The sequence below is a fragment of the Ictalurus punctatus genome, chromosome 8 (genome assembly GCF_001660625.3).
Source record: "Ictalurus punctatus breed USDA103 chromosome 8, Coco_2.0, whole genome shotgun sequence".
In the NCBI taxonomy this organism is placed as follows: domain Eukaryota; kingdom Metazoa; phylum Chordata; class Actinopteri; order Siluriformes; family Ictaluridae; genus Ictalurus; species Ictalurus punctatus.
In genome coordinates, this window is record NC_030423.2 from 25,418,318 (window position 1) to 25,430,990 (window position 12,673).

The window sequence follows — 12,673 nt, forward strand, 5'->3', positions numbered from 1 at the left end:
ATAATACTTTAAAAATAGATTCCACATCTTTATGTGTTATTATATATGAATTGTAGCAGGATATACAGTAATTGAAGTGTAATGCTGTTAGTGGAGAGGAATGAATGAAAATGCTTCAGTCACTGGAATGAAACGTTTGTGTCTGACCTCATCAGGGGGTGTGGCTTGGGCTGCAATGAAAACTAGTGCAGTGTTTAGAGCTCTGCATTCGCGCACAGGTGAGAGGGTAGTGTAACAGGTAAGTTCTCTTCTTCTGTAGCAGGTTCATAAAAACAAAACAGCTTATTTTATAAAGAAATAAACATTCAATCTTGCATGTAATACTTGCATATTTTATTATTAAAATGAGCTATTGATATTGATTATTATTATTATTATTATTATTATTATTGTTATTAACTTTTTTAGATTTTACACCTCGGACATCACTGAATCATCACACATGGTAAGAGCAATCTGTGAGCAACAAGTGCATGGACTTGAAAAAACGAAGAAACAAAGAGAAGGAAAGATATAAGGACTATATGACTTTATCAATACTTTAATATATATATATATATATATATATATATATATATATATATATATATATATATATATATATATATATAAAATATCTCTGCATGTTTGAGAATTTTTCTAATCATAAATTTCTCAACAGAATATATATTCAACATAGTTTCAAATATCTTCAAATGATTAGAGCCAAATATTTTACAATTGTAAATGAAAAGGCCTGTGCCACAGCAGTAAAGTTAATAAGTGGAATGATCTCATTAAGATGACTTTGATGAGGATTTCAGAAGACCACTGACTGGGACCATGACAAGATAAATGCAGAAAATAAAATAAAATAAACATGACCAATACTACTGCACTTAATTGAAAAAAGCCAGATGTGCTGTTAGTGTTATAGGGATGGATATAATATCAGAATAGTTCAAGGTGTTTCCATGATATTAAGCTATATTGTTGTTATAATCATATTTAATAATACACTGGGTGGGGGGGGGGGGGGGGGGCAGGGGGGTCAAATAAGGAATGTGACATAAACTTGTTCCTGTGCAATTTTAATATTTTAATGTGATACAATCTGCATTATTTCCAGAATAGTTCACTATAATGTAAGTGTCCAGGATACAAGTAGCACAGCCCTCAGAATAACGGAGTTCTTCAAATATCCTTTGAATAATTAATGTCTCTTAGTTTCCAAAAGGGGTTTTACTTGGAAACTGTTCAGGGAATCACTCAGTTGCAGGTTCTTTATAAAACCTTTAAGGGTTCCTCCAGAAGGAGGACTTTTTAACACTTGAAGGTATTAGATTAAAGAGTGTATTATCTACCACTTTGCCCTACATTATTACTCTTGCGCCAATCTTTTCAAACTCATTTACAAGCTTGTTTTCAGTTATCATGATTTTAGGATTAGGATTAGTTTCTATCTGGTTTGAGAATGAACTGGAGATAGTAATAGTAGCCTTAGTAACCTGAAAACATTCATTTGACTCTGTAGTTAATTGTAGCATCCAAACAGGAGCTGAATAAATAACGACTTCAGATGAGACAGGGCACACAAGGCTTCAGGGAGTTTGAGATGCTCTCAGTGAGGTTCTCAGCTGTGCTGGACAAACGTAATAGATCTCTGGAAGGCTGGATTACAGTCGATCGGACTCCTTTAATCTAATCATTTAATCTACAGAGATTAGAGATGCTTGGCTTGTCACGCCACATGTTTCTTTAACTTTTATAGCAATATAAATGTAATATTTATTATAAAATATCAACTTAAGTGATGATAAATACTGAGGACAATGGGGTACTAAGGTGGGAATGAATAAAAATAAGGATGAAATCACCGTTTACTTTCAGACAGTAATTATTCTGAGCGGAAGACAAAGAGCTGAAAACGTGAGAATGACATTTGGATTTGGAGACATTTCCGATTCCACAAGTTTAACAGCGTATTGTTGTTAGGAAATGATATAAAAATCCAGGAAAGTCCTGCTTTAAAATGGCTACTCAGGTAAAACATAGCTGCTGTATGGTTGGAAATGATTTCGAGAAATGAGTGATTTGCTGTTCGCCATGTTGAGTGATCAGGTTGTGCTTTGTCCTTCAGGCTTACAGAGGCAGTGTGAAACCCTTTGTGCACTTCAATGCCAAGCAGGATGCCGATATCTTACGAAAAGCCATGAAAGGAATCGGTGAGGAAGCTATATTTATCCTGATGGACAATCTGAGCTTATCAAGCTGGTTCTGTAATCACGTATTCCATTAACGTCAAATATAAAGGTCAAACTCTCTCTCTCTTTGTGTATGAGTGTTTCTTTCTAGTGAAAATACATGAATGCAGCAGCTAATTAATTCTAAGTAACTCTAGGCTGCATGTCTGTAAGGGTAGAAAGTTCAGACAGTAACTAATGATCTCATTGTTCTTACTTCACCCAAAATCAGCCATCTATATCTGTTACATTAATTACCAGACTCTGTTACTCACTGTGTGTGTGTGTGTGTGTGTGTGTTAGAATGACTCACACTATTTGCATACTAATTAATAACAGCACAACTTGCCATTTAATTCTTTAATTCATTATAATAGGTTAGTAAATAAAAAATGATACGTGATATGTGAGGAGTAGAACGCAATGAGGTCCTTATTATTTTCCTATTGTTTCGCACAGGGAAAGTTTTATTGCACTTATATTACAGTTTATTCAAGAATGACATTAAAGGATTACTTTTATCCATTTCTAGTTACAAGTACTGTTGTAGAATGATGTGTCCTCGAGACACATTAATTGCTGTGATGGCTTTTGACCATAAGGTTCAGAAACGTTCGTCCAGCAGTATATAATAACATCATATCGCTGGTAAAGGAATAGGTGCACTAGTGTGCATGGTTTTCTCATAAGTGTTTAATAAGTGTCAGGAAATTTCCTTCGGCTGCAACCATTTTTGCCAGCACTGTTGTGATCATTACAGATATGTAACTGCTGCTCGGCATGTTTTTACATATGGTCTGAGATGGTTCAGTCATTCTTAACTCTGCGTGTTACAATGCACAGGCACTGATGAAGACACCATCCTCATGCTCTTACCCGCCCGGAACAATGACCAGAGACAAGAGATCAAGGCGGCGTATAAGAAAGCGCATGGCAAAGTGAGACACGCTCATGCTCACATTCATTCCTTCATCGCTGATCCTAATGTGTTTCTTTCATTTCATCTAGCAATCTTAAACTTAACATATTTAGTTGTAAATCTCAGCGATTGGCTTTTAAGTATGTTAAGGACTCTGACTGAGTTTGATCCGCTGTATTGTATAGTGTTTGCTGAAGTTAAATCGGATTCATACTGAAGGAGGCTGACTGTGGAAGTCAGGACTATATAATAGTATGCATTTAAAATTGTGCAAGTGCAAAAAAATGTGATCAATAGCTAAAGAATCCAATTTCAGACCCCCTGGGCTGTACACGTTAGTGAAGGATGACTCTCTAGGGAACCTTTATTAACAGGACTGTCAAGCCAAGACCTCAATTACTTTGCAGTCAGTCAATAACTATATATAATCTTTACAGCCTCTCTCTCTCTCTCTCTCTCTCTCTCTCTCTCTCTATTTCTAGGACCTGGTGAAAGAACTGAAGTCAGAGCTGGGAGGGAAGTTAGAGGACCTGATCATGGCTCTGATGCATCCCCCTCGTGTGTATGATGCAGATCTGCTCCATAAGGCCATCAAGGTGCTCTCAAATGCTCTCACTTCTGGGTTTTTTTTTTTTTTTTTTTTTTGCTTTTTTTTTTTTTTTTTTTTTGCTTTTCAATTATTTGAAAAACTATTTGAGACCATATAATTATATGACATTTAAAATACGATATAAAACATTTACTCGCATCAAGATATCCAGATTGAACAAATATATCAAATGTATTGATATGGCCGAATGGCATATTGCAGATGGTCAGCTTTTCTATTTTAGCTAAGGAATAAATCACAATGGGTTGATTATTATTGAAAAATGCAGCTATAAGGAAAATAATCCAAAAAAGGCGGGAGCGTACAATGGATTATTTTTTTTCCAATAACAGCTCATCCCATAGTATTTTATTTATTTTATTCCCCTAATACCACAGCGATTTGATTTCAGTGATTACAATTTTTAACGTATTAATGAACTACACTTTGTGCTTTTTAACCAGTCCTATTGGTTATTCCTAAAACCGGTGCTTTTTAACCAGTCCTATTGTCAATTAAAAAAAAAAAAGGTTGTCACGTTACAACTCCTCTTCCCTGAATACTTTCCCAAGGGGAAAATATACTGACTGTTGACTGTGCAACCACTGAAGACTCCTTCCATAAATGTTAAATAAATGACTATACTGTTTTCTTTGATGAATGGCAACACATTAAAAAAATACTCCCTAATTAGACTTGCATTGTAATGCATTAGAATGAGTACATTAATATAAACCTGTCATTTGAATTGTAGCAAGGACTACTAGTATTATAGAAAATTAATCAACACCTTCAGAGTTGAGAATTCAACCATGCTGTGGTATAAGATGCAAAAACACTGTCCTGTCCCATGTTCTGTCCCAGGTTAGATATTTCAGCTCTCTGTTTTTGTTTTTTTTTTAATATAGAAAACCACTAAGAATAAACTATTTCTTTCTTTCTTTATTTTTGTCACTTTGACCAGTCTGCATACAAAAACGATCCTCCTATAATGGTTATATCATTTCAAAAAACATATTTTGAAAGTTCTATAAGAATATGTGTTTTAAAAATCACACAGTATCTAAACTAGAGTACGGTTGTAATGTACAAGTGTCTAGCTTTAATATTATTTACCTTCTGTAATATATTATAGGGAGCAGGTACTGATGATAAAGTTCTGATCGAGATCCTGGCCTCCAGAACACCTGAGCAGATAAAGGAGATCATCAAGATATACAAGAAAGGTAATCTTTACCATCCATCCATATTCTATACCACTTATCCTACACAGGGTCACAGGGAGCCTGGAGTCTATCCAAGGGGACTAGGGGCACAAGGCGGGGGACACACTGGACAGGGTGCCAACCCATCGCAGGGCACAATCACACACATTCACACACTATGGACAATATGTTAATGGAAATCAGCCTACAATGCATGCCTTTGGACTTGGAGAGGAAACCAGAGTACCTGGAGGATTTACCACACCTGAGAAAGATATTATGCTGTATATGTATATTGTAATATGTTTATAATCCCACTACCATATGTCATTCAGAAGAGGATGGGTTTCCTTTAGAGAATGTGTCCAGTTAAGGTTTCTCATATTTACTCAATTGGCAGATGCTTTATCCAAAATGATTTCTAATTGAGCTGAGCAGTTTCGAAGACCACTAACAGCAGTGCCACCATTCCTCTCATTATCTCTAGATGTTTTTCCCCCCGCTTTTTTCCCCTAATGGCTTTCTGATTAGGGATCTAGAGCTAGGCTGCATCTGGATTTCTGTAAAGCATCAATGTGACAATGTCCAAATGATGAAACTGTCAATTACAAGTTCATTACAAGGTGCGAGTTTTCAAGTGGGCTCCAAGATTTATTGCTAGAGTTTCTATTATTCCATTGTGAGAAACCCACTGTGACACTGTGTGCATTCATAGTCACCAGACGCCAGTGTGTGTAACTTAATCTAGAAACATGAGAAGGAAAAGCCATTCCTTATACACCAATGGAAAATATGACGGAGGAAGCTTTTTAAAACCCTTCTGAGCCCTTCTGATATGTTCCGTCCGGCTCCATTATGGTTTGAATTGTCGTTAATCATTTGTTCTTCTCTCGTGTTTCAAAACCTAGAGCATGGAGGCAAGCTGGAGAAGGACATCATGGGAGATACGTCTGGACATTACCAGAGGTTGCTGCTTATGCTTTTACAGGTAAATCATGTGATGTTAATTCTTTTTATATTAAATTATACACTCACAGCCCATAAGAGGTTATGATTTGGACGAAGTAGTGGCTCAGTGCTTAAGGTTTTAGGCTGCGGGTGGAAGGTTGTGAGTTTAAATCCCAACACTGCGAAGATGCCAAGGTTTTGTCTTTGAGCAAGGCTTAGAACTTAACCCTCAACTGCTCAGTTGTATCAAGTCTCATTTGTTTTGAAAAAAAAAAAAGCATCAACAAAATTGAAATACAAGATGTCGCAAGTGTCCAGTCTTCACGTGACGTCAAGTGTCCTTGAGCAAGTTGATTAACCCTTTAATTTCCATTAGTGGAGATCCCTTACTCCTGAAATGACAGACTTGTCATATTAGTTTCAAAATAGTTACTGAATATTTCATGGTGATTCCCGTCTAATATGCTTTAAGCTGCATAATTAACACATCGACTTGGCTGAAAAGCATCAATTAAACACAATGCAAATGGAATGATACCAGAAAGCGACACAAGGGCAGAAGGTCAAGCTACAGTTAGTTCGTGCACGGAGGTCAAGATGGTCAAGATGAGAGATGATAGAGTGAAGCCATGGAAACAGTTAGATAGGTGATAACACAAGATCAGCCATGATCTCACCACTATCTGATTAAAGATGCTCTAAAGGTGGTGCAAGCGTGAGGATTAATTGCATCTGGGGAGTAAACGGCTGGTAACTCAATCGCACGGGTTGCCAGGTAAAGCTGAGTACAAAGCTCATCAGCTCTGTCTAATGAGGAATTGCAGGTTGATATCGGTCTTGCCTTGCAAAGCGTCTTGACTTTTAATGTGCTTTTGTTCTCTTTAGGGAGAGAGGGAGGAGGGAGTGGATGAAAGCCGAGTAGAGAAAGACGCCAAGGTAAACAGATCATGTTTATGTCTTCTTTTTTTGTCTTCTCTCACCTAAAAGAAACAATAATAGGAAAGAGGAACAAACCTCATCCTAGGTCATGTGGATTCTAAAAAAAAAAACACTGTATAGATCTACAGATGAACCTCTATATAAAATCAAGATATTCAAATAATAATGATGCTTTCTTGGTTCTTTGTTTATTAGTATGTGATACAACAGAGGTGTGACACGTTTTAAGGTGAACTTACAGGTAACGTGATGCGCAGGTTTACTTTACAGATGTCTTGCTGGTCGTGTTTCAGGAATTGTTTGCCGCCGGTGCGAAGAAAGCTGGCACAGATGAAGAAAAGTTCGTCCAGATCCTGGGCAATAGGAGCATCGAGCACCTGAGGCAAGGTAATTGCAGGTGTGTGTGTGTAAATACTGAATGAATGGTAATGGTCAAGAGTATAACAGCCATATTTACAATAATATAACATAGTAAAATTGTGGCAGTGATATGAATCAAATCGAAGCAGCAATATAAATGTAAACATTGGTATCGATTATCATTGATTTTTACGGAAAAATGTCAGAATGTCAAGAAAATCTTTGTATTGTCTAATGATGTGTAAATAGGCTAGCAAGATGAACTCTTAACACTTCAAATAGTCCTTCTCTACGTCATCATTTGTGAACTAATAGCCCAACATGGTTCCTGAAACAAAGTTGGTCAAACATCAATCGAGACTTTCTTGTGGTGTAACTCTTACTGTTGAAAAGTCCTGGAACACTTGTTCCATGAATAAACATCTCCATACAGTAAACATCAGCATATGATTGGTTATACTTGAATAACCACACAAATGATAGAAATTATAACATATTAGAAAGAGCACACTGATGTAAACCTACGATTTGCCTTGCAGCCAGAACTAATGCCAGAGCTGCTGTTATAGAAAATTAATCAGCACCTTCTGGCCAATCAGAATTGAGATTTCAACAGCAATATGGTATAAGTAAATATATATATATATATATATATATATATATATATATATATATATATATATATATATATATATATATACAGAGAGAGAGAGAGAGAGAGAGAGAGAGAGAGAGAGAGAGAGAGAAAGAGAGAGAGAATTAGCAGCTACTATAAAACATTAAAGTGAATGTAAACTGTAGTAGCATGGTTGAACCTTTACTACTGATAGTTAACACTGAAGTATTGCAAAAATATTGATGGTCTAGACAACTGTACTGAATTTATTAATGCTAGGACACAAACTCTTTGAATAGTAGAAATGCTACAAGTGTTCCTTCTTCTTTGCCCTAGTGTTCGATGTGTATAAAAAGATAGCCGGTTGTGACATCGAAGAAAGCATTTGCGGGGAGTTTACTGGCAACCTTGAGGCATTGCTCATAGCAGTGGGTAAGAAAAATGCAAATAAGAATAAAAATAAAGTGGAATATGTTGATGAATGGAATGGAATTTTTTTTTTCCTTCTTCCCAGTGAAATGTGTGAAAAGTGTCCCAGGATATTTTGCTTACTGCCTACGTGACTCTATGAGGGTAGGAATCACAATTTTAGTTCCACTGGGAAAATAGCACCAGTTGTTTTTTTGTTAATTTGTCTGTGTTTTATTTGCTTGTCTACTTTCCTCAGCGTGCCGGCACCGATGACGAGACTCTGATCAGGATCTTGGTGTCCAGGAGTGAGGAGGACATGCTGGACATCAGAGCCCAGTACAAGAAGATGTATGGAGAATCATTGTACCGTACCATACAGGCAGGTGCAACACATTCACACCTTATTACTCTCACATTACTCTCCCCGCCCTCCTCAACACACACACACACATACACACACACACACACACACAACTGAGCAAAAGTCAGTGTAGAAGGTCAAGGTAGAGCATGGTGTGAACTGGAAGTGCTGAAGTAGGAGCAGTCTTACTGCTTTCATAGCAGGATAAATGACAAGCAGGACAGCAGGATAAAATGACAAGAAAGTCTAAAGGGATACAACATTCATATCTGATTTTGTGTTTTTCTTTGTCTTCAGGATGACACTGATGGAGATTATGGAAAAGCCCTGCTATACCTCTGTGGTGGAGATGATTAATTCTCACTTTTATTTATTAACATATTTTTTGCTTAGATCTGCTCATTATTCATATTTATCATCTCTGTCATTCTTAGCCATAGGTAAACTATTTTATATGTTTTATATGTATACAAAACTGTTTCCACTCTCATGTCTACTTTGTATTTTAATCTTTAAGTGTGTTTAATGTGTTCATGATTCAGTAATGCAGTAATTCAGTGGTTGTAGAACTTACCAGCATGGAGGTACCAGAATCTTCACCAGAGTAGTACAAGTGACTTAGTGATATCGTGTGATGACATATTTATTGATTTTGAAATAAACCTTTTTCCCCCCCACTTATTACATTTTCAATTTTATACATTTGATTTCAGATTAAAAAGCGTTCCCTGTTACGTTACAAATGCTTGTCATTAGGGTGTCTTTTGTGTCTTTAGTTGCCGAAGCACTGTGAAGTTTATCTTTAAAATTTCATTAATGTGTAATTAATTATTAAATCATTAGGATCCTTGGTGACATTCCTAATTATTAAAAAATAATGACCTATTAAGATATGGGAACGAGATCTTTAAGTCTTGGGAACAAGATAAGTCCTTGCCTGGCTTAGTAACGTGAGGGAACAAGATAATATTTACCATTAATAATGCAAAAATGAACTATTTTATTAAGAAGAACAAAATTAATTAATAACACATTGTGCGTGTAAAATTGTGGTGGCTGCATCTTAACTAAAAGAGAGAAACCAAGATTCTTGTTGTTTTAGTAAAACCCTGCATATATTCACTCGATAGATACAGTACCCTCCAATAATATTGGCACCCTTGGAAAATATGAGCAAAGAAGTCTGCCAAAAATTGTCTTTATTGTTTAACCTTTTGATCTTCTGTTCAAAAAATTATAATTATTTGATATCCCTGAGAGCAGAGTATTTTTGTGATTTTTTTTTAAACAAAACATCAAAAGGTTAAACAACAAAGACACTTTTTCACAGACTTCCTTGCTCATATTTACCAAGGGTGCCAATATTTGTGGAGGGCTCTGTAGATATATATATATATATATATATATATATATATATATATATATATATATATATATATATATATATATATATATAGATAGATAGATAGATAGATAGATCCCAGAATGAAATTTACACATTACAGCAGCAAGCAAGAAGTGATCAAGCAAGGACTATTCAAGAAGTAATAAAAATAAATATATTCAAGGGGAAAAAACTACATATGTACTTCATATTCTATACTTATATATAAGTATAGAATCTGAAGTATACATAACCGTATACACAAGTCCTCTGAGTAAAGTAAGATTGACAGTGCAGAGGTTTTAGAGAAGAATGAAAACAAACATGGCTAGCTACAGCACTGTAGATACATCACAGAAGCAGATGCAATAGCGTATACTATAGTACTAGTAGCGTATGAGGCCAAACTTCATTATCTCAATCCCTCATGTTCCTATTTTTTGGTCACGACTTAAATATCTCGTCCTTTCATGTTTAAAGCTCATGCTCACATGTTATTTTTGATTAAGTGATCACCAGTAGGACACTGTAAGGACCACTGATATACACAGGACACATTAATATAGTACATAACCTTTGGACATAATCTAATGTTGTTGCAATGGCATTTTTGTGCCAGTAGGTGGCAGAGTTGTACTGACAGGTCAAATCCAGTTCATTGACTCCGTCAAAAGAAACTGGATGCTCACCTAACCCAGAAAGAAAAAACAATACCGCAATTATATTGACCTAGAAGGACCTGTTTGAGCAAAGATGGCAGTATCATCATTAGTCCTAGATTACATATACCGACCAGCCATAATATTAAAACCACTCACAGGTGAAGTGAATAACTGTGTATCTTGTTACAATGACACCTGTCAGGTGGGATATATGTGGGGGATATATTAGGCATCAAGTGAACAGTCAGTTCTCAGAGTTTTTGTGTTGTCGAAGTCGAAGCCGAACCATAACAACAGTCATATAGGAATGATCAGAGAGAGGACTAGAACGTTTAATGAATTTTCAGTTTTCGTACGATTATGAACGTATGAGCAAGCAAAACATATACACTACAGAAACTACAGCTTACCAGGTGAAAATATCTTGAATATAGTTACATTTATCTTCTATTTCCTATTGTAAGTTTACAATAAACCATATATAAGATTATTAATCATATTTCGAGACATTTTTGCTCATTTTGAGATTGACATTTTCTATTTATATTCTGTTGGATGATTTTGGCTTCTTTCCAGAAATACGGCTTCATATGAGCAAAATTACCTGCCAATAGTACAAGATTATATCCAGTTTGAAATTAGTAAAAGAAAAATCTAGAAATAAGTTTAATAATTGGGGACACAGCGGCTTAGTGGTTAGCATATTTGCCTCGCATCTCCAGGTTTGAGAGTTTGAAACCTGCCTCTGCACTGTGTTTGAGGAGTTTACATGTTCTCCCTGTGCTTTGGGGTTTCCTCCGGGTACAACATCCCCAAAGACATGCACTGTAGCCTGATTGGCATTTTTTAAAAATGTCTGTAGTGTGTGAATGGATGTGATTGTGTCCTGCATGTGTTTCCACCCCGTCCAGAGTGTCCCACACATTGTGCCTCAAGTTCCCTGGGATAAGCTCCAACCTCCCCGTGACCCTGTGTAGGATAGGCGGTACAGAAAATGGATAGATGGAGGTTTAATAATCTTATATTTGGTTTGTGGTAATCTTATAACAGGAAATACTAGCTAAATTTGACTATACAGTCCCCTCCAAAAGTATTGGAACAACGAGGCCACTTCTATTGTTTTCGTTATATGTTCATAGGTGAAACCCACGGCTCAAAACAAAAGTAGACATTCAGAGCTATTCATTGTTTAAACAATCAATCTAACAGGACACATCTGGGCAGCAAGAAACATCTGTTCCAATATTATTGATCACTGGAACAAATGGGTGGGTTCAAATAAAAAGTTCAACGTTCTATGTTGTTTAACAAATCTATCTACATGAATATCCGGAAATTGCATCCTGATCTCATTTTTAATATTTAATAAGGTTTTTAATAAGGTTTCGTCGCTGCTATTTTCCTCTTAAATGAGCAACAGGTTGAGGTTTTGTTTTTGTTTTTTTGCAGAGATTTGGCAAATACACAAAATGTAATTAATTATCATCCATGAAGCTATTAAGGACATCCTAATGGTTTCATTAAAAATGTAAATTAAATCATGTAAATTAAATCAAAGAATCAAGTAATAATTTCCTCATAATATGAATAACAGGGTTGTAATTTCAAAGTGACCTAATTAGTCGATAGCACAACATAAAAAGGAAAAAAAGAAAAGAAAAGGAGAACTTACTTTTCTTCTTCCCATAATCTTCAGGAAATTCGCATGATGCAACTTCCTGTTTGCAAGATGCAAGGGTCTGTAACTTTTGAGTATGGAATATTACAAATATTTGATAAGGGCTAATGTGCTGAGTGAATGAATGAAAGTAAAATGTCCATTGTCAAAACCTATAATGGACGACTCATAGAAAAGTTTGTTTCACTCACGAGACCTTAAATGGATTCCAACATTAATGCAGAAATAAATATGATTTTTAAAGCATTATAATGACTACATCTAGAGGTAAAGTGGAGTTATAGAGAGCTTGGATGAATGCTGTTGATTTTGTAGGTTTTGTGTTGGATATACAGGCTGTTATGAAGGAAACGTCACCTGAGTTTATAATGTCTTTTAC

General features: G+C 35.8%; 1 protein-coding gene across 1 annotated transcript; it reads left to right on the forward strand.

Moving 5' to 3' along the window:
* The first annotated feature begins 213 nt into the window (after positions 1-213).
* On the forward strand, positions 214-9,247 carry anxa5a (annexin A5a). Its single transcript, XM_053682126.1, has 13 exons — positions 214-238; positions 409-445; positions 2,120-2,204; positions 3,066-3,160; positions 3,624-3,737; positions 4,866-4,956; positions 5,844-5,923; positions 6,769-6,819; positions 7,116-7,209; positions 8,135-8,230; positions 8,313-8,371; positions 8,466-8,588; positions 8,868-9,247. Exons 2-13 carry the CDS (start codon positions 443-445, stop codon positions 8,925-8,927), a joined length of 951 nt encoding a protein of 316 aa, XP_053538101.1. The 5' UTR covers positions 214-238; positions 409-442; the 3' UTR covers positions 8,928-9,247.
* The last annotated feature ends 3,426 nt before the right edge of the window (positions 9,248-12,673 follow it).

Excerpts from the sequence above, each read along its gene's own strand:
- anxa5a (XM_053682126.1), top strand. Across the intron at positions 5,924-6,768 it reads TGCTGCTTATGCTTTTACAG|GGAGAGAGGGAGGAGGGAGT; the intron begins GTAAATCATGTG and ends TGTTCTCTTTAG. Across the intron at positions 8,372-8,465 it reads GCCTACGTGACTCTATGAGG|CGTGCCGGCACCGATGACGA; the intron begins GTAGGAATCACA and ends TACTTTCCTCAG.